General features: G+C 31.8%; 3 protein-coding genes across 3 annotated transcripts; 2 read left to right on the top strand and 1 right to left on the bottom strand.

Moving 5' to 3' along the window:
- The first annotated feature begins 6,467 nt into the window (after positions 1 to 6,467).
- On the top strand, positions 6,468 to 16,260 carry LOC114188845 (uncharacterized). Its single transcript, XM_028077504.2, has 3 exons — positions 6,468 to 6,631; positions 6,801 to 7,953; positions 13,282 to 16,260. The coding sequence occupies exons 1-3, from the start codon at positions 6,600 to 6,602 to the stop codon at positions 16,132 to 16,134; spliced, it is 4,038 nt and encodes a 1,345-aa protein (XP_027933305.2). The 5' UTR covers positions 6,468 to 6,599; the 3' UTR covers positions 16,135 to 16,260.
- Positions 16,261 to 17,119: 859 nt separating this feature from the next.
- CPN60BETA4 (TCP-1/cpn60 chaperonin family protein) lies at positions 17,120 to 23,737 on the top strand. The gene is made up of 14 exons (XM_028075402.2): positions 17,120 to 17,455; positions 17,522 to 17,647; positions 17,887 to 18,024; positions 18,265 to 18,360; positions 18,657 to 18,899; positions 19,086 to 19,320; positions 20,003 to 20,172; positions 20,265 to 20,342; positions 20,820 to 20,891; positions 20,973 to 21,077; positions 21,234 to 21,326; positions 21,686 to 21,778; positions 23,232 to 23,436; positions 23,529 to 23,737. The coding sequence occupies exons 1-14, from the start codon at positions 17,297 to 17,299 to the stop codon at positions 23,549 to 23,551; spliced, it is 1,836 nt and encodes a 611-aa protein (XP_027931203.2). The 5' UTR covers positions 17,120 to 17,296; the 3' UTR covers positions 23,552 to 23,737.
- LOC114187217 (Acyl-CoA N-acyltransferases (NAT) superfamily protein) lies at positions 23,568 to 24,326 on the bottom strand. The gene has a single exon (XM_028075403.2). The coding sequence runs from the start codon at positions 24,304 to 24,306 to the stop codon at positions 23,725 to 23,727; it is 582 nt and encodes a 193-aa protein (XP_027931204.1). The 5' UTR covers positions 24,307 to 24,326; the 3' UTR covers positions 23,568 to 23,724.
- Between the last annotated feature and the right edge of the window lie 1,138 nt (positions 24,327 to 25,464).

The following is a 25,464-nucleotide window of genomic DNA, read 5'->3' as shown; positions in this document are numbered from 1 at the left end:
AGATACTACTATCAATATTCTTATACAAGAATCACAAAATCAAACTACCAATATACTTGCTAAATCCATGTGGATACGATAACCCCCATTTGGTTGCACTACAACTGATTTAGGGCACTTGTCAATCAATCACACAAATAAAAACTTTCTCCTTTTAAATCTTGATCCATTCAACACTTCGCTGTGTGAAGGTAGAGTTTGATCACTAATGGATAACTCAGAAAATACTATTGTGATTTACTCCACCCCCTATTAGTTATAATGAACTTACCTTAATCCTTTCTCTTATATTCTTTTGTAAATCTAAGTCTTGGATATTAGATTAGATATTAGTCTCTGGTAGGACATACTTAATACATATCTTTGGAAAGGTGTCAATTGATATTTCGCTTGTTGAATATCTTTGATATATAGATCCATGTGTGGTTTATGTGGTTGTTCTATGTTGGATTTTAAAAGAAAGTAAATTGCTATGACTAGTTAATAAAAATGTATCTTTATGTGTGTGTATACACACATCTACAGAAAATATTCTATATAGCGACAATTTTAATATGGCAATTGATTAAAACTGCTACTTTTTTACGATATGATACGATCGTTGGAAAATTGTCAAAATTTTCATGTAAAATATGACGTTTTTAACTATCACCTTTTAATAAGCCTTAATATTCTCTATTGTGTTAATGTATTTTGGTTAAAGTGAAATACTCCCTCTCATTTTTCAAACGGGTTTCAAGATAGTATTTTAGTTATTTATACCATTTAACACATTTCTGCTTTAAGATACACAAAATGAAAGTGATTATCAACCACAATCAAATATGCACCCGAAGATCAATACAAAACACAATTGACAAATATTCATGAATTTTAAGATATGTATTTTAAATATATATATATATATATATATATATATATATATATATATATATATATATATATATATATATATATATATATATATATATATATATATATATATATATATATATATATATATATATGCACTAATAAACTACTAGAAAGTGATTAATCTTCTTAAATTGTCCAATCAAATAATTTAAGATTCAATACATTTAAATTATTAGTATTGTATCCCCTTATATTAATTTAAAAAGAAAATGTAGCTTTTTCAAAATGAAAACTCGAGGACAATACATAATTTTCGTATTGAATCTCAAACGGAAAACTAAGGCTAACTCATACTATAAGAAAATCAAACAATATATTTAAACAAAAAATTAACCACAAATATAAAGCAATTTAGAACGGAACCTGGGAGCATGAAAGTTGAATAACAATATAAAACCGAGATCAAAGAAGATGCACAATTTGAGAACTCAACAATCTACAATGCAAGAGTACCTAATCATAAAAAATGAAACCACAAAATCCAAACTACTACAATTCATAATAGAAAGAAAAATCAAAGCAACATAAACGAACCAAAACGGCAAAAAAAAAAAACCAAAGCGCGAAGGGAAACCCATTTTTCGAACTCACCAGGAGTGAGAGACAAAGATTCAATCGACGACAACGGATGACGAGACGGAGGCGACGAAAACCGAATGATGGCGACGACAGTTGGTCGGCGACGACGTCAGAAGCTGGTGGTGGCAGAGGGTGCGGAGGGGGTTTTCACACAGAGGATATTTGAGAAGATGATGAATAGTGAAAGGGTTTCACGATTTGAGAATTTAATAGGATTTATGGCCTCAGTTCAATTAATAATCAAGGCCTAAAGTGACTCAATGGCCTCGGTCAACAAGGACCCGAAGCCAAAGGTAACGGCGCTGATAGCATTTTTGAAATTAGGGTTAGTTAAGGTTTTTGGGCTGGCTTATAGGCTTCAGTTCTATTGTAACCGATGCCTAAAACTGCCCCATATTACTTCGGTCCGTAAGAACCCGAGGCCAAATGTGCTGACGCTGGTGGCAATTTTGAAAATTTGTTTTCTAGGCTGCCTCAGAGGCTTCGGTTCTTTGTGAATCGAGGCTTAAAACTGCTTACTGCACCGGTTTTTCTGAGAACCGAGGTAATATAGTTTGATGAAATTGCAAAAATGTCACCGCCTCCTTGTAGGCTTCGGTTTCACTATAACCGAGGCTTATAAGGGAAAGTAAAATGTCAAATCTGCACTAGTGATAAACTTATCAAAATTTGGTTAAAAGGATTAAACCAATACATTTCTAAATATGAGAGACTAAATTGATCCAAAGTTTCAAAGATGGATATTTTAATTTTCGTTGAAAGTTAAGGGATCAAAAACATATTTAACCCTTTATTAAAATTTTATAATTCACTCTTATTTTTTTAATTATGATGAAAGTCATTTCCCTCTCTCTGGATTTTATTTTGTTGCTTTGCCTTTTTATTCTCTATGCTAGATAAAGATCATTGAAATCCTATTCCACCTCGAGCACACGGACCACAAACCCCTCTTCTAGTACCTACATGGCACCCTTACCTCCGCTAATTCCATCGAGTATCGCCCTTTGGACCCCCCCCCCCCCCCCCCCCCAAATTCATTCTCCCTTCTACAAATTAGACCTCATCTCTCTCATCACTTCTGTTGAGAGGCCTATGAAGGATCAAGCCACTATGTACACTTCATGATGAGAAGAATCCTTGCCGCTGGTGAACCATATTTACTCCCTTATTCGTCATTTTCCTAAAAGGAACCCATGTCGCTAGCAATAAGAGGAAGGGAGAAAACAATGTCATTGTCGATGTTGAAGATGTTAAAGAGCCACTTCATATCACCCATAGACGCATCCAGGTGGTTCAGGACCACATTACCAACAATGAACACGACATGAAAAAGGCAAGATCGAATTCGAGTTGACTTGAAATTGCCATCAATAAAATTAATTTTGGTTAAATTTTTTGTTTATTTTAAATATTTTATTTATTTCTTATTATGAAAAATAAATTTTATTAAATTACATATAAATACAAGTGAATAATTATAAATTATATAATATTTAAATTATGAAAGTTGAAAACGAATAATATAATGAAAATAATGACATTTCAAATTGTTGCTTCTTAAATGAAATTGTTTTTCTCTGGTTAATATATATTATATCAATTTTAGTTGTCGTTATTTACATATAAAAAGCATCATTGTATACACTATATTAAATGATGGTTATTGCAGTGGTTCATTACAAATCACAATATTATTATATTTAGTGGCAGTAAAACCTATGAGGATTTTTAAAACCGCTACATATGTAAATTGTGATGGTTGAAATCGTGTGATATACAAAATATAATTTGTTACAATTTACATTATTTTTTAAGTATATTTTCTTAAGTTAAACATTTGTTTCAATAGTTTACTCTTTCGTGTGTTATTTGTGTAATTATTTATGTAGTGTACTCCTATTACAATACCATGTATAAGAACAAATATGGGTAAGTGTAAGGATAAACATTTGATTTAAATAAAAATTTTGTTTTGACTTATCATTTCGTAAATATTTATATTCATATTTATTTTGTATAAATTTAGGTTGCAAAATTTTGTACAAACCCTTTTATAAATTTATAGTTAATTCAATGTTTAGGACCTTATAAATTATACTTATTTTCTCAAAAGTTCTCTAAATCATACTTACATTCTCGTATGTTTTAAATTTTTATTCATATTTATTCTATTCTTAATAAAATGACATTAATATTTTCTCATAATTTTAGATAAACGTTGTATGTTTTTAATAAAAGTCACACTCATCCCTTATACTTTTTATAAAGGGGTATTCTCTTATTTTATTTTAAATATCATATTAAGTAAAACTTAAATAATAAATATGAAAATAAAAAAGCAAAGTTTTAGCATAAAAAAATTAAACAATTTTTATAGACAAAAAAAAGGTAGCAAGTGTTATTTTATTAAAAAAAAACATAAAGAAGATGAATATTATTTAGTAAAAAATTGTCGGGGTGTGTGAGAGTAATTTAGTAAAATCTCATAAGAGGTCAATTCAATTTTTTTATCAGTATTATGGTTACTTTATGATTATTTCGAGATAATAAATTATTTATTGATTGATAATATCTAAAAAGGAATATTGTTTTAAAAAAATATTCATCCTATGTGTAAGAATTAAATTTAAAAAAAAAACATTTTAGTGGATAAAGAAAGAAAATTTCTATGAATAGTTTATAACACATTTTTTTATTTCAATAGAAATTTTATCGTTTAGAAATATTTTTCTCTGTACACTATATAAAAGTTTAAATTTTTAAGTTGTATATTTCCATAACAAATTGTGCTTTTGAAGAGTTTCCATGATAATTGAATAAGATAGGTAGAACATATTCTTGATTAGGATAAGTCTTCATTTCTCAATGATTATCTCTAATATCTTTTCTACTTTTTTTCGTGGGATTGAGAATTTGAAAGTAACATTGGTTTGATCAAGAAGTGTTGATCGTGCACAAGATAGTTTGATTTTTTATCTATTTATATAGACCAATTGGATTTTAAACTTGTTTTGTTAGAAAGGCAAACTAAACTATACATATATTCATGTTTGTATTAAATTAGATGGGTGAATTTCATTTTTGGTTGAATTATGCGGAGATGTTAGAGTATAATTATATACATCTTATTTGAAATTGTTGGATGATTAGAATATTACTATGAAACTTAAAAAGAATAATAATGATTATTGAGTTTACAATGAGTGTTATACATAGTTAAATAAATTGACAAATTGGTATTACAACATAATAAACATATAATTTATATTGGTTTGGGAATATATCATTTGAGAAATGAAATATTAGTCAAGTGATACTTAAGTGAGTTATGATTAAATGTATTATTCAAGTTTACTTAAGTGAGAACATGGTTGCTCAAACAATAATCTATATTCAGGGACGAAGCTTCTTTTAAATTTTATATGTTTGTCCCTCTCAAATTTATATACGTTTATAAAACAAAATTTTTACTAATTGTGAAAAACTCACCGATAATTTAATTAAGACATCAAATAGTAAGAAACAAAAGGAAATTTGTACATGAGATTATAACAAAGTAAGTACAATGAACCACTTTCACGTACGAAAGATGAAAATAAAATTTTCAATATGTTTGTGATAAGTTAAATGTTGGTCTTAATTTGAACATCATTAATAGAATCTTCTGAAAATTATCGTGGCAAATTATCTCGAAATCGTTTAAGATATTCAAAACTTTTGTAATCTTGAATAATAAATTATGTATTACTTTTTGTATTGTTATCTAAGGTGATAATGAATGTATTTAGTTAACTACTAACTTATTTGACGAGTAACTAATAAATAAGTTTGACTAAGTATTTTATAAATAACTTAAAGTAACTTATTTTATCTACTTTTAAATTATAAATTACAAACTATTTGAGCTCACTTATGATCATAAATGATTTCATTTTGTTTTAAAATTACTACTTTAAAATTATATATATATATATATATATATATATATATATATATATATATATATATACGATTAATTAATATAATTAAAACATTGCAGGATGACCAATCCAATATAATCTAATTAATATAATTAAAGAAAAAATTAAAATCAACCTAATAGTTACACCTTAACTACATAACAACAAGTGTTCAATGATAAGTAATTGAAGACACTATACAAAAAGTAGTTCCAACCGAATACAATAGTATAAGTGAGTGTTTTTCAAAATAATTGTTTTTTTTAAAATGAAGTTTCATTCTTTTTATGTTTTCGTCTAAACCGATTATTTCAAAAATAACTAGTTTTTCTTCTTTGAAAAATCAAATCCTATCTTTTTCAAAGTATATTTTTATCTTATTTGAAAATCATTTATCTACAATTAAAAATAATATATTAAAATAAAGACATGGTATCGTGTTTGGTTTTCTTAAAAAAAAAAATAAAAAGTTTTAGTGGAAATCATTTTCGGAAAAAATCAGGTGATTGAGTTTAGATTCTGTTGTGTATTATTATCTGCAGTATCTCTCCATTTGTGTTTTATGTGGTTGGACCGATGTTATGGTTGAAATTTAAATGCAACTTCATTGTTAGTGATCACACATTTTCCATAAAAACAATAACCGTAATTTAACTTTACCATTTCTCTTTTAAATCTTGGTTTAGACAAAGCTCGTATGTTAACTTTCTGTGCACTTATGTTGATGAGACCAATTTGGTTGTAATTAGTAGGATTAAGATAGCAGTAAAGAAGTTTAGATAAGAGATGAAAAATGTTAAAGTGAAGATGAGTTTATAAAGCTATGAAGAGATAGATTTGAATATGGCAATAAGATGATAAAAAAGAATATAATGTATGGAAGTTATTTCCTTGGTTGATGATAGATGTGTGTAGGGTGAGTGGGTTTTTGAGGGTTGGGGTCACACTTCTCTCTCTCTCTCTCACGTCCTTTTCAATCATTAATTATAATACATAAAGCTAACACAAAATCATCGTCTTCTCTTCCCTTCAGCGGGAAAAAAAATCACATAATACTATCACTTTCCTCTCTCTCTCTCTCTCTCTCTCTCTTTCTCATATATCTCTCTATATTCTTTCTATTTAGCATCTTGGTGACAAAGAATCATGGCGCTTGCATTCCATGGCTTCTCCATAAGGCACGCACTTATAAATATATATATATATATATAGGGATATTTTTGAATACTTTTTATGGTTTTAATTTGTTGGGTTTTGTTTGTTGAGTGTGTGTTTTCACTGTTATGACTGTGACTGTAACTAACTGTGTCTCTTTCTTTCTGCGGTTGTTATGATTCGGTGTGGCAGGGACTACACTTCAAAGATGAGGGCGGTTGACGTTTTCAAATGCTGGCCATTTGCCGCCGAGGGAGTCAGCCGCTGGGAGGCGGAGTCTTGGCTTCCGCCAATCACTGTTCCCAAGTTCAGTGGATGGTCGGATGAGTTTGTTGGAGAGAGATCTAACGTCGCCAGAGATGGTGGAGACCAAGGAAGGGAGAATCGGGAAAGCCGGGCGGTTTATGATGAGAGTGAGTCGGAGAAAGTGGATAAGTTTGTTACCTGTGGATGTGATGTGGAGGAGGAGGAAGTGGAGGAGGAACAGGAGAAGATCGAGATGATTTGTCCGGTGTGCAGAGAGTTCAACGCTGCGACGCTGACGGCGGTGAACGCTCACATCGACGGTTGCCTTGTGCGGAGGGTGAGGGAGGAGCGGCAGCGGATACGCCGGTTGAAGTTGAAGGCGCCGAAGAAGCGATCCATCGCGGAGATTTTCGAGCTGAAGGAGGACGTGGAAGAGGAGAAGCAGCCGCTGGAGATAGAGACGGAGATGAAACTCTTGCCGTTGGACGCCGGCGAGGTTTCGAGCGCTGTAACGAAGCTCCGGTGGCTCTCGGACCGGCTTGAGGCGCTGAGATCCAACGGAATTTCCTTCGAATCGGTGAAATCTGTCGGAGCAAACTCGAATTCCCCGGAGGAGGAGAAATCGGAGAGGCTGCGTCCTGGTTGTAGGGTTTTCAACGCCGCGACGGAGACGGCAGCGAACGCGCACATCAACGGTTGCCTCGCGACGGCGGTGAGGGGGGAACACTGCCGGAGACCGAGTTTGGATAATCCGAAGCCGAAAGCGCCGAAGAAGCGCTCTATCGCTGATATTCTCACTGTGGCGCTGCCAATCGACGGTTACGGCGACGGCGAACTCGCGGCGGGGGAAGAGATAGACGATGAAGGCGAAGAGTTCGGAGAAGAATTGGAGAAACACGGGTTCTCCGGCGAAAGAATCAAGAGTAAGAAGTGTACGAACAACATCGTAGGGAAAAAGAAAAAGGTGAAGAAGGTGATTGTGAAGAAGAAAAACAAGGCGGAAAAAGAAAGCGTTTGGCGTGTGAACGGTGAAAGTAAGAAGATAAACAAAAGGAAGAAGAAAAAGAAGAAACTGAACAACGTCTTCACTGCAACGAAGGTATGTTTCCATGTATGTGGTTATTTGTTATACATGTCAATCAATGTGATGTTATGTTATGTATGATTTTGATGGCATAAAATATAAGTTAATCTTCCATGAATGTATGTATGCATGGTAGTTCCATAATTTGGTGGGTTTTGAGGCATAAAATATTAAGCAATAGTGTAGTTTCTGTGTTGGGGTAGTTGATGGTGCCATGCGATAATAGGTTTGCGAACTCTACGCGTGGCTTTTTCTGCATCAAACTGATGCCAAAAAGTGTGGGTTTTGAGTTATTAAGAGATAGGCTTACGATTGTGAATGGTTCCTACTTTGTGGTTAGGCACTTGTGAGAAAGTTGAGGTACGAATATTGAAGATGAGGGTTTATTGATGGGTTACTAGCTACTACTACTACTAGGTGAAAGAGTTGAATCTAATGATGAGGGTTTTTGTTTGCCCATCTAGTTACTACTATTAGATAATAATTTTGGGGTAAATTAACAAATGGGCCATGGGGAACTAGATATAATTCTCATCTATGATGATGGCTAGTTTTTCTGACATAGGTTGGATACAGATTACAGCTGGATAAGGTTTGGGTTGTATGGGATCTTTGAGTGAAGCTTCAGAATTTGAAGGATCCTTTGTTTGGTCTCTAATAGGGATGTTTTGTTATGCCATGCCAGAGGACACTGCATCTGAAAAATTTACGTTGGTTTGGAGTAATATGGAGTTATTATCCTATGGACTAGTGTTTTGTTTACCACATCAAGAGATAGAAAGAATGTGATTTATTTGAAATTTAAAAAGTAAGAAACGTGGGGTATGTAATTTAATATGTAAAAATAATCCTTGTGTTTTTAGAGAAAATGAAATGAATGAGCGGGTAACAGATCCGAACCTAGGAGGAGAGTATGTAGCTACGGAAAAGATAAGCCCGAAAGTGATGATGATGAGTACATGGTAATTCTATCTGAATATATCAGTACGTTGAGGTTGCACGATACTGATATAATGTCTGATCTTTTGGTCGGTGGTAACTTTTCCCCTAGACTGGATACTCGAAAACCAGTTGAACACATTAATGCAGTTCAATTTCAAAGTTGGATTCGGTTGAAAAAACTGACATCTCAGCTCTAGTTTAAATCTACAAATTTCAACTCTTTCCAAGCTCTCATTCTCATTCTAATCATTTTTTTTTTAATACCTATATATCAACTAGTAATGAGTAATCAGAATAGAGTAACCTATAAATGGTATCAAGACTTTCTAACTCAGAATTCTGAATAGTATAAAAAACAAGTAAATATATTATAGTATTCATTGCATGAACATGTTTCCAACATATATATGATAATATGATAATAATTATTTATCCGTAGCTGTGTGGCTGAACTTTTACGTAAGTGTTTTTTTTTTGGCAGAAATTACGGTAAAATGTAAATATAATAGTTGAATATCCAAATTATTTACTGAAATTAAAACTACACCTGGATACTTTGACCCCTTAAAAACTTGTAAATACAAGTAGAAACAGCGTGGTCACGAATGTGTATTCAATTTTTCATAACAATGAAACAAATATATCTTACATTAGTTAGTTTTTATATGTTTTTATTTTAGTAATTACGTATTTAATAAAATAATAAGAAAACTTGTAAAAAATATAAAAGAATCGTTTTTATTAATTTTAGCCTTTAAACTAAAGGATTAATATGTTCTACATATAACATTTTAAAGATTATTTAATAACCTTTTTTCCTTAATTATTTGATAAAATTGTTTTGTACTAAATTATACGAAAATTAAGACTTCTAATTTGTACTAAAATTATACATACCATTTTTTGCCATTATATTAAAGAACTTCGGATTCTATTCTGTCCAGCAATATGTTACCGTTTTTGATTCGTCAAAGTGTATATTTTGCGAAAGAATACTATTATCCAGTTACTACAATTTTGGTTATTTTACTATAAAATGCAATAAAAAGTAAAGTGAAAAAAAAATGTTGTTAGGACTGAGGAGGCATTGAACTTTGAATCCAACTGTCATATATATATATATATATATATATATATATATATATATATATATATATATATATATATATATATATATATATATATATATATATATATATATGTATGTATATGTATCAACTAGTAGTATTTATAAACATAATTAATCCAACTGCAATTTATTACTATTTATATATGTGGATAGTTACAAACATTATTTAAAGAACATTTAAGATGAATTAAATATTATTGTATTATTTTATTGGTAATAAAAAATAAAAATAAAAAATTGTAAATTGTATACATTTTTATTTTAAAAACTTTTGAATACAATTAATGGAATTTTATTTTAGCAAATGATTTGTATATCTATATATTTGTTAGTTGAGTAAAGTTAAGTATTGGTTAAAAGATAAAAAACTTGAGTATTAATTTAATTTGGCATAAAAATTTACCATATATTCACAAACAAGACACTGTACATAGATAATCTTATTTTTGAAAGTGAGTATTTACGACATAGTTACATAGTTACGGATTACATAAGCTTAATTTCAATGCTATAAATTAATGTTATTGTTATTATTATTATTATTATCATAAAATGAATAAGCTCTTAAAAATTTCCTTTATTAATCGTAAGCACCTTTAGTGATATACGTAATTAATACTATTAGTTAAAATGATAATATTTTTCTTTCCTCACTATTATAAATAAAATGAATAAGCTTTTAAAAAATTATTTTGAACACAATATTTAACTTATACACATTTTTTGTATATTTAAATATGGGTTTAATATTTACACAATCAATGAAAATTATGTCTATACGATGATTTTAATGTAGTCATAAATTGTTCAAAACTATCATTACACCACAAACTCAGTCACTGCTTAGGAAATTGGACTCTTGTAATGGTGTGTGAACTCATTGGACGTTAGACAAACTTTTCCGATAATTGTTTAACACTTGAACTTTCTTGTTTAAAGTTTTAACTAAAATCATTACCAGGGAATTTAATATTTAGACTGATATCATTTCTATTACAGATATTTTTAGACAGGTATTTTGGAAGATATTTTAATTTTTAATACACATTTTCTAACTCAATTATTCTTAAAAGTGAAAAGAAAAGACTAAAACAACAAATTAGCATAAATTTATTTACTTTAAGAATTAAAATATATTCTATCATACTACATAATAGGTTTGGAAGATAAAAATATTACATATAATTAAAGCCATCAATTAATAATGTTCTGCAATATTCTTTTAAGGAGGAAAAAGAAAGTAACCTAATTGTGATAAATTTGCTTCATAGTTATTAGTATTATGTCATAAAATTTGCTTCTAATATTTACGCAAACTGGAAATACACAGCAAAGGGTAGTTATTGAGTTATTTAGGAAATTATATCCATTATTTTTTACATTATATATACATAGAAATAGTATTGCTTTGAAGACATACTTATTATCTCTGTACCCAAAAAGAAGGAAAACCAATTACCCGAACTGAAATTGTTTTTGTAATTTAAAAAAAGAATGATATTTTAATCCATTTTTTTTACCCACTTTTAATTTATCACTTCAATGCTTATTAAATCACTATATTATATCACTAAAAAGAATCAAAATAGATGATTTAACAATGATTACAATACTAAATTAGAAATAAGTCAAAAAAGATAGGTTAAAATATATTTTTTCCGTTTGAAATTATACAGTAAAATGACAAATTTCGAGGGCTTTGCTTTAATAAGTTAAGGAATTTATTTGCGTCAGCAACATATAGATAGATCTTTCTCACTGCATGTTAAGAGTGGGAGATATTATAGGGTTAGTAATAGTATTTTAAAGTTGTTTCAATTTTTTTCCTAGTCAATTAATCTAACTTTTAAAGAAAAAATATTATTGTATTAATCAAAATAATTACTTTTACTGTGTTCAATAATTAAGTTTAAATGTAATATATAAAACTATGAATTATTTAAAATTCTTTAATTTTTTATATAAAAAAGTAAAATTAATTATTTAAAATGTATATAACATAGTACAAATCATAAATTACATTTTTGTAATGTAAAAAAAAAAATCCATGGCAAAAATAACTAATATATTGAAAAAAAATATTATATTGTCTCTTATTTCTATAACGGTCCTAATGGAGTTCACACAAATTTTGGAAATTGCATTGATTTTAAAAGGTTATTTTGACATAATTTTAAAATTGAAAAAGGTACGATTGTTTAAGCTTAAATAATTTTATTTATAACTATTTCTTTCAGGGTTTCCTTGCTTAATTATTATTTCTAATTTTAGGAAATATTATCAGAATATTTTGTATGTATTGTTTTTCTTTTAATTCCAAAATAGTATAAATTCTTGATGTAACATCCCAAAATGTTACTATGAATAACATAGCAACTAAATATATTTTATAAACAACTTAAACATAAACATGTAAATATAAATATAAGTACATAAACATGCATAAAAGAATTATAACCCATTTAAATACATAAATTAAGAAAACAACTCAAATAATATATATATATATATATATATATATATATATATATATATAGATATATATATTACGCACGTCTTTTAAAAGGGTAAATTAATTTTTTCAAAATTAAAGAAGACTGTATTGCACTAACACCTTCTAAAAACACAAGTCTTACTTACTTTGAAACATTTTTAATTGAAAAAGTAACTTTTCTGTAAATTACTAATAAATAGCATAAGAAGCTTCCCCTCAAGTTTTCTTGTAAGGCATGCCATTTTATTTTATTTACTCTGATGTTATTAATATGATTCCTATAATTCCAAGACAAACTCTATATGAACATTCATTAATTTCCCTTACTCAAATAACATATATGTTTTATGAGTTTCTGTATAAAATAAAATCATTATTTTTAATTATTTATCCTATTAAAAGGGATTTTTATTTTCTTAATTATCTAATCTGTACTTAAACTATTTTGCAAATTTTAAAGTTAAAAGTTTAAATGTTCATATTCTATATATACACCGAGAGAGATGATGCATTTTACGTATATTTATTAATCATAAATATTCTTATAATGCATATGTCCGTGATACCTGCAACAAGTTTGAAGAAGTGTGATTCCTCTGCTTGAAAATGGCAGAAGTTTATGAAGGAAGAAAAGAAGTAAAAGGGAGGAAAAAAGAGGAAATAAGCCCTTTGGAATAAAAAAATTGATTCCACTATGTTATTTTTTATGATACTTTTGTGATTGTTGTTATTATCATTATTAGGCTTAATCAAGTTGGTTAAATTTTGAATGTCTCAGGAGGATGCTTGTAAACGCAAAATGCAGAATCCAGTACATAGTTTAAGGAAGCTAGGTACTGTTGGGAATAAAAAGGTTAAACTTGATGACATTGATGAGTCTTCTGCACGTGAGAAGAAATTGGGTGCAAAGATTGTATCAGTAGAAAAGAAAGAAAAGCTGAAAAACTGGGACTTGGTTATAAAGCAACAAAAAGCAGTGTCTCCCATTCGTGGCACTCTTAAGAATCACAAACATATTTCTGGAAGTACTTCAAGTGGTAGTAACATTCAAAATGGCACTGAGGAAAGCCACTACGATGTTCAAGTAGCATCATTAGATAAGCATTTGGGATTTTCTGCAGAGGATTCGGTACTCAGTCCGAAAAAGAGAAACTCGTTTGATGAAACTGTGTTGAGTTTATCTTCAGATACGCTGGCCTCTTCATTTGGAAAAGAGCAGTCCTCTGGAAATGTTGGAGGAAGTTTGAATTTGGAAGAAAGAAGAAAGGATAACACTGCCATTAACACAGATAAGAGAAAGGAGGTTAGTCCTATAGTTGAAAGTAAACAGTTTTCCAATATCCTGGGACAAGTTTGCATGCAAAATATTTTAAAGCCCTGTACCAATCAAGAGAAATCAAAAAACTTATTTGAGAACCCTGAATCATTATCCCACATGACAATTTGTGATAATAATTTGCACCGGTTTGATGGCAACACAACCACCCTGCATGTTTCTCAACATCTTTCGGCATTTCAAGGGGGGCAGAGTTCTGGCATAAATACACAAGCGTGTGAATCTGAAGCTTTGAGTTACGCTGGAAAATTCATTGATCACTTGGGAGGTCCAGTTTTTCAACCTAAACATGCAAATACAAGGACATATTTGGAGCCTTCACCCTCTTATTCTGCTTCCTGTGATGAAATAAATGAGAGACCTGAATTTCCATTCAGCACATATGGAAACAAGGATAATTCGTTGTCAGGCACGTTTTCTGCAGATATGGTTGCTGGATGGGGTAAAGGAAGTGTAAGGAATCACTGCATGGAGCAGAACTCTTACGGTTTACCACTAAATTCTCATGGTGAGCTAATCAACTTCGGTTCAGGTGGAAAAGTTGGGATGATCCAGCCAGAGACATCATGTACTTTTAGAGGTTCTTTAATGGAACATGTGAATAATGTTTTCCATGAAAATAGTCAGGACTATATAAGGATTGGTAAGAGGCATGTTGTTCAGAAGACTCCTCAGGACCGGGGCAATCCATTTCCGCATTATTCAGGCAGTTGGTTAGGTGTTAGAGAGTCACACAGCAGGAAGAAAGAAGATATCTACCCGCATAACTCTGATTGTTGTTCCAATCTCCATGTCCAGCAGCCTCTTGATTCAGAAGTGAACCTTCTCAGAAACCCTTTCATTGAACAAAATCAACTTGACAAGGTGCCAAATCATAGGGAATATGGAATGATTTCTCCAAGAGGAAGCTCGGCTCTTGTTTCACCTAATTCAAGCCAACCAACAATGAGGTTGATGGGAAAAGATGTTCCCATTGGTAGAAGCAGCAAAGAAAAGCAGCAGATTTTCGGAGGAGTTCTTTGGGCTCAAGATGAATCCAGAAGAAGGCATTATTCTGAAGATGATGATTCTATGTTAGGAAGATGCTATATGCGTGATTGGGCTTCTGGTTCTAAATTACAGAGACAAAGTGAGCATGTGTTACAATCTGTGAAAATTCAAAGCAATCGAGCATTGCAAAGTACCATGTTGATGAAAGGTCCAAACTCTGAATTTCTCAACCTGCAAAGTGATCGTATATCTCAGAATGCAAGCCTTGGAACAAGCAGAAATATTAGCACTAATCTGCGTCCTATTTCCCAAGCACCTGCTTCCTGTGCAATATACACAAGGCAACAAGAACACTTGCCGGAGCAGTTTGTATCTGGAGCTAAAACACAAACACCAGGACTCTGCTTTCATTCTCAGGTACCATCCAGTCCTTACAATTTCCATCTGTCTACTTTAAGCAACGGTGAGCAGAATGAAGAGAAGAAGCGCCATCGTGTGACAAATTCAGCGTTTGGATTTCCTTTCTTGCACCCGATTGTTGAAGAACAGGCCAAATCATCTTGGTTCAAGAGGTCCCATAGCAGTTTTCCAGCATCTTCATTAGGCTCCACATATCAAAAGATGCCCGAGAGCTCTACTACTACAAGTTTTCATCAAAATTCATGGAGAAATGATTCAACTACCACATTCGTAAATCATTCAGATGTTTTGTATCCTAATTCTGGGACTTCTCACTATCCCAGGAACGCCCCTCTTTCCGCATATGCTTCAGTTTCCACCGTTGCCAAACCACCCTCTGCCATAGATGGTTGTAGAAACATACTTATGGTCAATGACAGAGTGAAATTAGATGATATGATTGCCAAATACCAGAATCCATGCACCAATGCCAGGAAGAGACCCGGAGCTAATACTTTTGATCCTGCAATACCTAACAAGTTACTTAACAGAAAAAACTCAAGTCCCATGACAGGGCTGAGTCGAGTGACTTCAAGTGCAAATTTGCGGCAAAACACCAAAGAAGTTGAACTTAATCTCCAAGTGGGTGCAAGAAGTGAATGTGTTTTGAATGAAGGTCGGAATCTAAATCCCAGAAGCCATCTTGGGTTTCATTCTTCTGACCAAGATGACGCGGTAGTATCAGGTCCTGTGAAACTTGGTCCTGGTGCTAAGCATATTCTGAAACCGTCACAGAATCTGGATAACTCAACACCGATCCATTCTGCCATTTCTATTGCTGCGACTTCTGACTGTGGTAGGGATCTAGAACTTCAAGGAAAATTGACAAAAATGTACATATTTTAAGCGTAAATCATCATTTATGATGAGACCTTTTGCCTTAATAGTTTATGGACACCCATGAACATAACAGAATCGTCCATGTATAATATTGCCAGCTTGTGGGAAATTGATCTTTTATCATCTTCGCAATCCTGGGAAATGCTCAATAGCTTTTGACTAAACTCTACCGTTTGCTGCTTTGAAATTAGTGAAACTGGTAGTTGCAGATTTTTTTTACTAAACTACAATTACATAGAAATATTGTTATATTTTTTGTTATTTGAATCTCAAGGATGGGATTGTTATAATTTCATCAGAAAATTTCCTACTGAATTACCACTCAAAATAAAATCTTCTTGTTTGAATAATCAAGTAGAATATAAAGTCTTCATGACAGGTTTAGAATCATTAGAGTCACTAAGACGAAAGCTGTAATGATAACAGGAAATTTAAAATTAGTAATCAAACAATCAAAGAGTACCAGTATATAATAGTAGTTTGCTTAAATCATTTGAAAATTATGAGTTAGCACATATGCAAAGTTTTATGAATATGGAGGCAATTAAATTAGCCCTAATACGTTAGGATACAAACTTTTGATTGAAAATTTGAAAACTTTGCTTTAACATACAAATTGTTGTTGGCCGAGTATGTTGAAAAATTGTAATGAGTATGCAAAATCTTCTAAAGAATGTAAAAAATAATAATAAAATTATTCAATGGATCTTATATCCATTAACTTATACATGAACTAATTTTAATTTGTGAAAAGTATTTATTTTTTATAAAAATGTTTATGCAGAATCTTATTCAAACGCAAGAAATACATGCAATCATGAGAGTGTGCTGTTTGATATTGACGGAATTATTAATGATTTTATCTTATCAAATTTACTAACCAAAAAAAAAGAGAATAAAAAAGAAAAGAGAAAAACGAAATAAGTAGAAATAGTTTGCATGGTGACAAAATTAGTATTAAGATATTTCCCCTTTCACTTTGTTCACAGAATACAAGAGTGAGATATTTCTGTTCTTTACACCATTACTCTTATCCATTGTCCAAACTCAAAACATTTCTTCAATTTATGATTGTTCAAAGTTCAACTTGTTCCCCTCAACACAGCTAAAAGTTGTTAGTTAGTTACCCACCTCAAACGAACACAACCATTGAAAGATACTGAAAGCCATGGCATGTTCTCCTTCTCCAATATCTTCTTCATTCACATTTGCCAATCCATCATCACTTCCGAGGCCCAGAAACTCAGTTTGTTGTTCTCTAAGCCCTCGAGCTATGGCGAAAGAGCTTTACTTCAACCATGACGGTTCAGCAACAAAGAAGTTGCTGGTAAGGACTAATAGTTTTGTTTTGGTTATTGACAAGCTGTGAGTGAATTGGTGTGTGATTGTGCAGGCAGGGGTGGACATGGTGGCTGAGTTGCTTGGTGTTACATTGGGTCCAAAGGGGAGGAATGTTGTGCTGCCCAATAAGTATGGACCACCCAAGATTGTAAATGATGGAGAAACTGTTCTCAAAGAGGTGCTTCATCATTAACCATGTTCTTCTTCTCTTTAGAGATTGATGTTCTTTCTTTTTGTACCATGGTCGGTTTAAGGTTCTCAATTTGGAAATTAAGGTTCTCAAGCATGTCATATTTTTTTTCCCACGATTTGGTGGGTGTTTTTCATATTGTCTTATTGCTTGTGTGCTTAATAAACTTGTCTATAATCTGGTCTTCTAGTAATATGGTTTTGTGAACTCTTTCCTTGTTACTTAAGATTGAATTGGAAGATCCGTTGGAAAATGTTGGTGTGAAATTGGTGAGACAAGCTGGTGCCAAAACCAATGACCTAGCTGGTGATGGCTCAACTACATCTGTTGTTCTTGCTCATGGCTTAATCAGAGAGGGGACAAAGGTAAACAAAACCACCTAAACATGAGTCTCCTATTACATCAATCACGGCAAAATTATTTCATGTTAGCACATATGAAAAGTTGACATGTGTTGCTATATTAAAAAAATCCTATGGTTGTCAAATTTGCAAATAAAAGTTGAAGAAACATTAGTTTTTAGTTCATGCTTTGATCACCATGTTAATAACTTTAAAGGGGTGTTCTTAACTTTGAGTTCTCAAGCTCTTTTTTTCTTTCTCTAGGTTATTGCTGCTGGAATGAATCCTGTTCAAATTGCTCGTGGGATTGAGAAGACAGCAACTGCACTTGTTTCTGAACTCAGTTCCATGTCAAGAGAGGTAGGATCAGTTCATTTCTTTTTTAAAAGTTAAAACATCTAGATTATTAAAATTTTGAGAATCATAAATGTGCATTACGACTCACACAAGGAATTAACATTATTTTCAACTCAAAACCTTTTAAATTAATAAATTTACCAGTCCTTTATCTTATAAAATGTTCAACTTTTTCATTTTTTACCAACGTGAAATTTAAACTCACTTTGATTCCCGGCGTTGATTTAATTATGATTTTTGCTTTGTGTCAATTGTTGGTTATAGCTTGCAAAGTGTAACAACATTGATTGCACTTGCAGGTTGAGGATCACGAACTTGCAGATGTTGCAGCAGTAAGTGCAGGGAATGATTATGCAGTTGGAAACATGATTTCTGAGGCACTGCATAAGGTAGGCAAAAGAGGAGTAGTGACAATTGAAACCGGAAAAAGTACTGAGAATAGTTTAGAGATTGTGGAGGGAATGCAATTTGATCGTGGATATTTGTCCCCATACTTTGTCAACAATAGAAGAAAGATGACAGTAGAACTCCACAACTGCAAGGTATCATCATTTGGAGTTTGGAAGAACTTGTAAAAGTGCTTATGATTATCTTTAAGCTTGACTCAACAAGCTTCATGGTTGAGCTTATGCATCTTTCACATTGAAGCTATTACCAAGTTCTATTAAAAATGTGATGCAATTAAATGATGATAAATAATTACATGATGCATAGTTACTTGGTTGCAGTTGCTTTTGGTGGACAAAAAAATCACAAACCCAAAGGAGTTGATCAACATACTGAACAATTCTGCAAAAGAAAAGTACCCAATTGTGATAGTTGCAGAGGACATTGAGCAAGAAGCTCTAGCTCCTGTCATCAAAAATAAACTTAGAGGGGCGCTTAAGGTAGCTGCCATTAAGGCTCCTGCCTTTGGTGAACGCAAGACTCACTGCTTGGAAGACATTGCCATCTTGACTGGAGGTACAACATCCAACACTTCAACTTATAACCTTAATATGTTTTGTTTGCTGATATGTTTGGACAACAAGAAACAAAAACTTTCTCATTTAAAAGTTTAAGTTTATCTTAGTAAGATTTGTTGTTTGTTGGATCTATCGTGTTACATGTTATAGGATCATTGTTGCACCACTTACAAATCTCTAGTCTCTTGTTGGAAATATATATGTTGAGAAAGTGTGTTTGAGATTCTACATCGGTTAGAGATAAGACAAATTTATGTTATAAGTGACCTTATAAGGAAGTGCAAACCTCACCTTACAAGTCGATTTTATAGAACTGAGTTAGATTTAAGATCCATTTCTTAAAACAGTATCAGAGTAAATATTGTCTTCACTTCAGCTTACAGATTTGTTCACAAAATCCCTATCTCCGGCTTTGTTTCAAGAACTTTTTTTCAAGCTTGGCTTGATGGAGGCTCTCAGCAATAATTTTATGCTTTTCTGTTCACCTTTTCTGTTTTCATTTATGTTATTCTGTGCTATTATCATCTTTGTTAAACTTCTATTGGAATGCATCAGTAGTTAAAATGCTAAGTGGAAGTTCCATTTTTACATGCGTAGTCTTCACCCTGTAGTTTATTCTGCAGTACAACATTAGTTCTTACACCCTTTGGTTTTTTGTAATTGATATGCTGTTTTTTCAGGTACTGTGATTAGAGAAGACATGGGTTTCACCCTAGAAAAGGCTACCAAGGATGTTCTGGGTTCTGCTACAAAGGTAGTCATAACAAAGAATTCTACCTTAATAGTTACTGATGGGAGTACAAGATCACTTGTAGAGAAGAGGGTTCATCAACTGAAGAAGCTTGTTGAGGTGCATACACAACTTTCAAAACCAGCACATCTCACACTTGACCAGTGTTAAATTTTGAAAGTAACATGATCTATGATTAACATATTTCACAGAATACCGTGGATAAATTTCCCAAAAAGATATTGAATGAAAGAATAGCAAGATTATCAGGGTGCATTGCCATTATCCAGGTATTGTAAATTTCATTTCACTTTGTTTGGACATTTTGGAGTTTAAGAGTTCGGATTAAGTATGTTTTTAGTCCATAAATTTTGACGCAAAAGTGAAATTCGACCATATTAAAACTTTGATATATTTTGGTCCCCAAACTTTAAAAGTGAATGAATATAATCTTTTTAATTCAATTAAGTTAATTTTTTTTATGTGTCGAACGCATTTCATACTAACATTAGAGTTATTTACATCGTTTGACATGTTCTTACTTCAATGTCAATTGGGAAACACGTTTGACACATCAAACAAATCTAATATGATTAATATCCATTTATTTTTAAAGTTTGGAGATAAAAATGTATCAAAGTTTAACACATGAACAAATTTTAACTTTACATCAAAGTTCAAAGATTAAAAACATATTTAACCCTTAAGAATTCTGCTTCCTTTGAGATAGTTCATATACCTTTCAGCAACTTGAATTCAAATCATAGGTAGGAGCACAAACACAAGTGGAGCTGAAGGATAAACAATTGAGAATAGAAGATGCTCTAAATGCAACCAAGGTATCTATTTCATTTTCATGGCTATAAAAAGTTAATTTGCCACCATTTTTATGGTCAATCTTCCTACTTTGAACATGGCAGGCTGCAATAGATGAAGGTGTAGTAGTTGGAGGTGGTTGTAGCCTTTTAAGACTATCCAAAAAGGTGGATGCTATAAAACTACTTCTAGACAATGAAGAACAAAAGGTTTCATTCCACTCCACTAAGTTTTCCATGTCATGTTTGAAGTTTATGATTTAGCCAAACTCTTGTTTTAAATATCCCTCACAAGTTTTTGTTTTGAGTTCTATCTTTCTTTTGTCTGTTCAAGATATGGAATTTTTTTGTGTGTATTATGTTCAGATTGGAGCTGAAATCTTCAGAAGAGCTTTAAGCTATCCTGCAAGACTGATAGCGAAAAATGCTGGTGTAAATGGCAATGTTGTCATAAATAAGGTATTGAGCCTCTTGGGAGTTAATCATTTGCTAAACATGATTAAGAGTTAATCATCACATATAAAATATTGTTAAAAAACAAAACATTGGTAGAAGAGAGCAAAAGTGATCACTTGATGTATCAATTTTGCATGCTTTGTAATTTTACAAGAAAAATTTTCAAAACTATAAGCAAAGATTTTTTCTACCATTGGTCCTATGTTCAAGTAGTGTTGATGTATCAATTGAAAATTTTCAATTATTTACAATTTTAATTACCAAAATTTGGATTTTTTTTTTTTTCAGATTTTAGTTTATTAAACTAAAGAAGAACGTATATGTTGAATAAGATGCAAGCTTGAGGCGTTTATGGTATGCAGGTTTTATTGGAAGATAACATGAATTTTGGTTACAATGCTGCTAAGGACTGTTATGAGGATCTGATGAAGGCTAGGATTATGGATCCAACAAAGGTATGGCCATTTAAATACCTTTTACATATGGAGATTTTAGTTCACAAATTTACGAAATAAATGCTTGTGTAAAGGTCAAATTAGATTATCATAACAAAATTTCAATTCTTATTAGAGAAAAGTATAAAAAAAAGAATAAATTTATTTTTACAAAGTTCACCAAAATATATTGTTGTCTTTAATTCGAGTTAAGATTATAATTATTTTAGCTAATGGTTACTTTTTCAACATCTTTAATCAAGTTTTTTTTTTTCTATTGGCGGTGACGGAAATAGATTTTCTTACCAATATCAAAATAGGCTTTCTTACCAATATGGGTAACTTTGAAATTATAAATAGATTTTCTATTGGTGAAAGTGCAAGTTTAATAAAAGTTATAATTTAAGGTAAGTTTTACTAATATAGTAGGATTTCAATAGGTACAAAGTGTACTAATACTAATGTAGCACGACTTGAATAAAAAAAAAAAGTGTCAATGTGATATAATTTCAGTTTGATTGGAGTAAAGTCGTATCATGACACGAAGTTGTGAAACATTAGCAAGATTTATCTCAAGTTGTAATTTTTTTAAAACTTACACAAGTTTTATATATCAAGTCATAGTTAAGTTTAATACCAAAACAATATATTTGATATTTACTAAAAAAACATCATTGATATTAACCAAGAACACATTGTTTAATAACAATTCATAGATAACTTGGTCAATATTTGCAAATAAAAAATAATTTTAACGATTTCAATCCAAAAATAAACATTATGGACTTTAAAAAAGAAAACCTCACTTGTCACTAATCAATAATTTATATATATATATATATATATATATATATATATATATATATATATATATATATATATATATATATATATATTTTATTTTTTATTTTTTTGAAAATTTTGAAATTCTAAAATTGCACTTATCTCCCTTGAGACAATAATAAATGGCATTTAACTTACCTCCTACTTTTAAAATATAAAATTACATCCTTTATATTTTTATTAAAATTTCCCGCTTCCTATATTACAATATTTTTAAAATAAGCATAAACCTCTCTCTTTTTTTTGATAAATGACTCTCGTCTTTATAAAATTGTTACAATTACACATTATAATAATGTCATTATTTTAATGAAAAAGATTAAACTATTCTCCAAGTCCCCAAAGTTTGCCACCATCAATATATCACACTGCACTTGTAACAGATTAGCACCAGGAGAAACATTTTGTAACAGTGTTCCAGCACCACCAAGTTTTATCCAGAGTTTGCATAAAAAGGGATCAAAATTCGATCTTTATGCTTGTGCAGTAACTAAAGCTAATAGTTTTGAAGCCTAAGAACTAAAATTTAAGCCAAAAACCGAAGAAAAAGAAAAGGTAACAAAAAACAGGAATGGAATGAGTGAAAAGCATGAGGAAAATGATGTTAATTTAGCAGTGGAAATTGGTGCAGGTAGTTAGATGCTGCATAGAACATTCAGCTTCAGTGGCGAAGTCATTTCTAACATCTAATGCTGTTGTGATTGAGCGGAAGGAGTTGCAGCCAATAACATTGCCCCCAAGAAAGGCCATGATGGCTACCCCAAATCTTCCCATCTCAAAAGATCTTCCCTTTTCAAAACCTCTTCCTATGTCAAAAGATCTTGCTATGTCAAAAGGTTATTTCATTCACTTCTTCATCTTCAATCTCCTCTGCTACAATATTTTTCCCTGTTAGTAGTAATGATTGTGTGCAAATTTGGTTACTCAGGTTTCTTACCAAAGGGCTTCTGAAATGGAAAATTCAGTGTGAGCAATGAAGAAACAGTTCAGATTAATCCACAGATACATTGTACAGATAGTGGCATTAGGAACAACAAATGAAGTTACCAAGATCTCAATTTTGTAATAAATAAATTTCTAAAATGTTGATACATGGTAAAAAAAAAAAAGTGAAAATAAAAATCCTATTTTTTGTTTTGTCGTCTGGAGTAAACCATTCCCCGAATGCCATCAGGATCGGCGACGAAGCCCAACGGCCGATAGAACCCGAGAACGCGGGGCTCCGAGTAAAGGGCAATATTGGAAATTCCTCTGCCGAGAAGCTCCTTCAGCAGCCTCTCGATGACGGCCTTGCCGAGCCCGATGCCCTGGAACGACGGGTCCACCACCACGTCCCATATGATGGCGTTGAAGACGCCGTCGCCGGTGGCCCTCGCGAACGCCACCGGTCGCCGCGTCCTCCGGTGCTCCACCCATAGAACCGCCTGCGTGTGCTCCAGCGCCAGGCGGATCTTCTCCGGGTCCCGCCGTGGGAACCCCACCGCCACGAACACCGCGTTCAGCTCGTCCAGGTCCAGCCCCTCCGCGTCGCGCCGCAACAAGAACCCGCGCGACTCCAGCGCCTCGTCGGATACCGAGAGCGGGTAGTCGCCGCCGTAGGGGGAGGACGACGCGACGGAGACGCTTCGGGGGAGGGCTCGCACCCGGGCTTGGCCGAAACGGAGACAGGGTGGAAGAGGAGCGGAGATAGCGCCACGTAACAACATTTTTTTATATAGAGAACAAAAAAGTGTTTTGAATTTAATTTATAATGAAAATTTCACGCTTTATGATCATTTTCTCACTTTGTCTTAAATAATATTTTTAAACTTAAAAAAAAGAAAACTCAAGCTGAAATAATATTTTAAAATTATTCTTACTTTCTAAAATAATCCTGATTTTGATTTTAAAATCGTATGGTAAATTATTAAGTAAGAATAACAAAAAACAAATGAAAAATATTAAAGATAATGATGTAGAGAAACTAGTACTTATATAAAAATAATTAATTGTACAGTGATTGGTAATAATTATAATAATAAAATAATATTTTTTTATTTATTCTGATGGTCTGGCAGGTTTTGCAGGTTTGTGGCTGAGAGAAAGCACTCGTGGATAAGGTGGTTAGATGAGAGTTTTTGTTTTATTTGTTAAATAGGGAAATGAAAAAGAAAATAAATTGGTACAAAATAAACATGAGAGACAGAAATAGAATTATTAAAGAAAACACTTTGTGAGTTGTTTTTATGGTTTTCAATGAAAAATTTTAGGTGACTGTAATAATGATTTATTAAGATTTAGACATTAAAAGTATCAATAAATCACCAATCAAGAACTTTTTTTCATTGTTTTGGATTTCATTTAATTTTTATCTGTTTTTATTTATGTGCAGTAACTTAACAGTGAATATACTTTTTAGTTCAATATAACTTTAATGGGTTAAATATGTTTTTGGTCCCTCAAGTTTGAGCGAAATTTGGAATTAGTCCCTCATCAAAACTTTTGACCAATTTAGTCATTCATCTTTCAAAATGCGTGAATTTAGTCCTTTTAACCAAATTTTGTTAAATTTATCTGACGTTTCAAGCGCATTTCATGATAGTATTTAAGTTAACATTGAAGCAAAAATGTGTCAAACAGAATAAATAATTTAAATACTATCATGAAATGCGCTTGAAATGTCAGATAAACTTAACAAAATTTGGTTAAAAGGACTAAATTCATGCATTTTGGAAGATGAAGGACTAGATTGGTCAAAAGTTTTGATGAGGGACTAAACCCAAATTTCGCTCAAACTTGAGGGACCAAAAACATATTTAACCCAACTTTAATATATGCACTTTAGTTATAATTTGATCATCTCTTTTAATTATATTGCCTATATT

Source organism: Vigna unguiculata, chromosome 6 (genome assembly GCF_037176805.1).
Source record: "Vigna unguiculata cultivar grain cowpea cultivar isolate G323 ecotype 2 chromosome 6, ASM3717680v1, whole genome shotgun sequence".
Taxonomy (NCBI): domain Eukaryota; kingdom Viridiplantae; phylum Streptophyta; class Magnoliopsida; order Fabales; family Fabaceae; genus Vigna; species Vigna unguiculata.
This window is presented reverse-complemented; position numbering and strand designations above follow the sequence as displayed.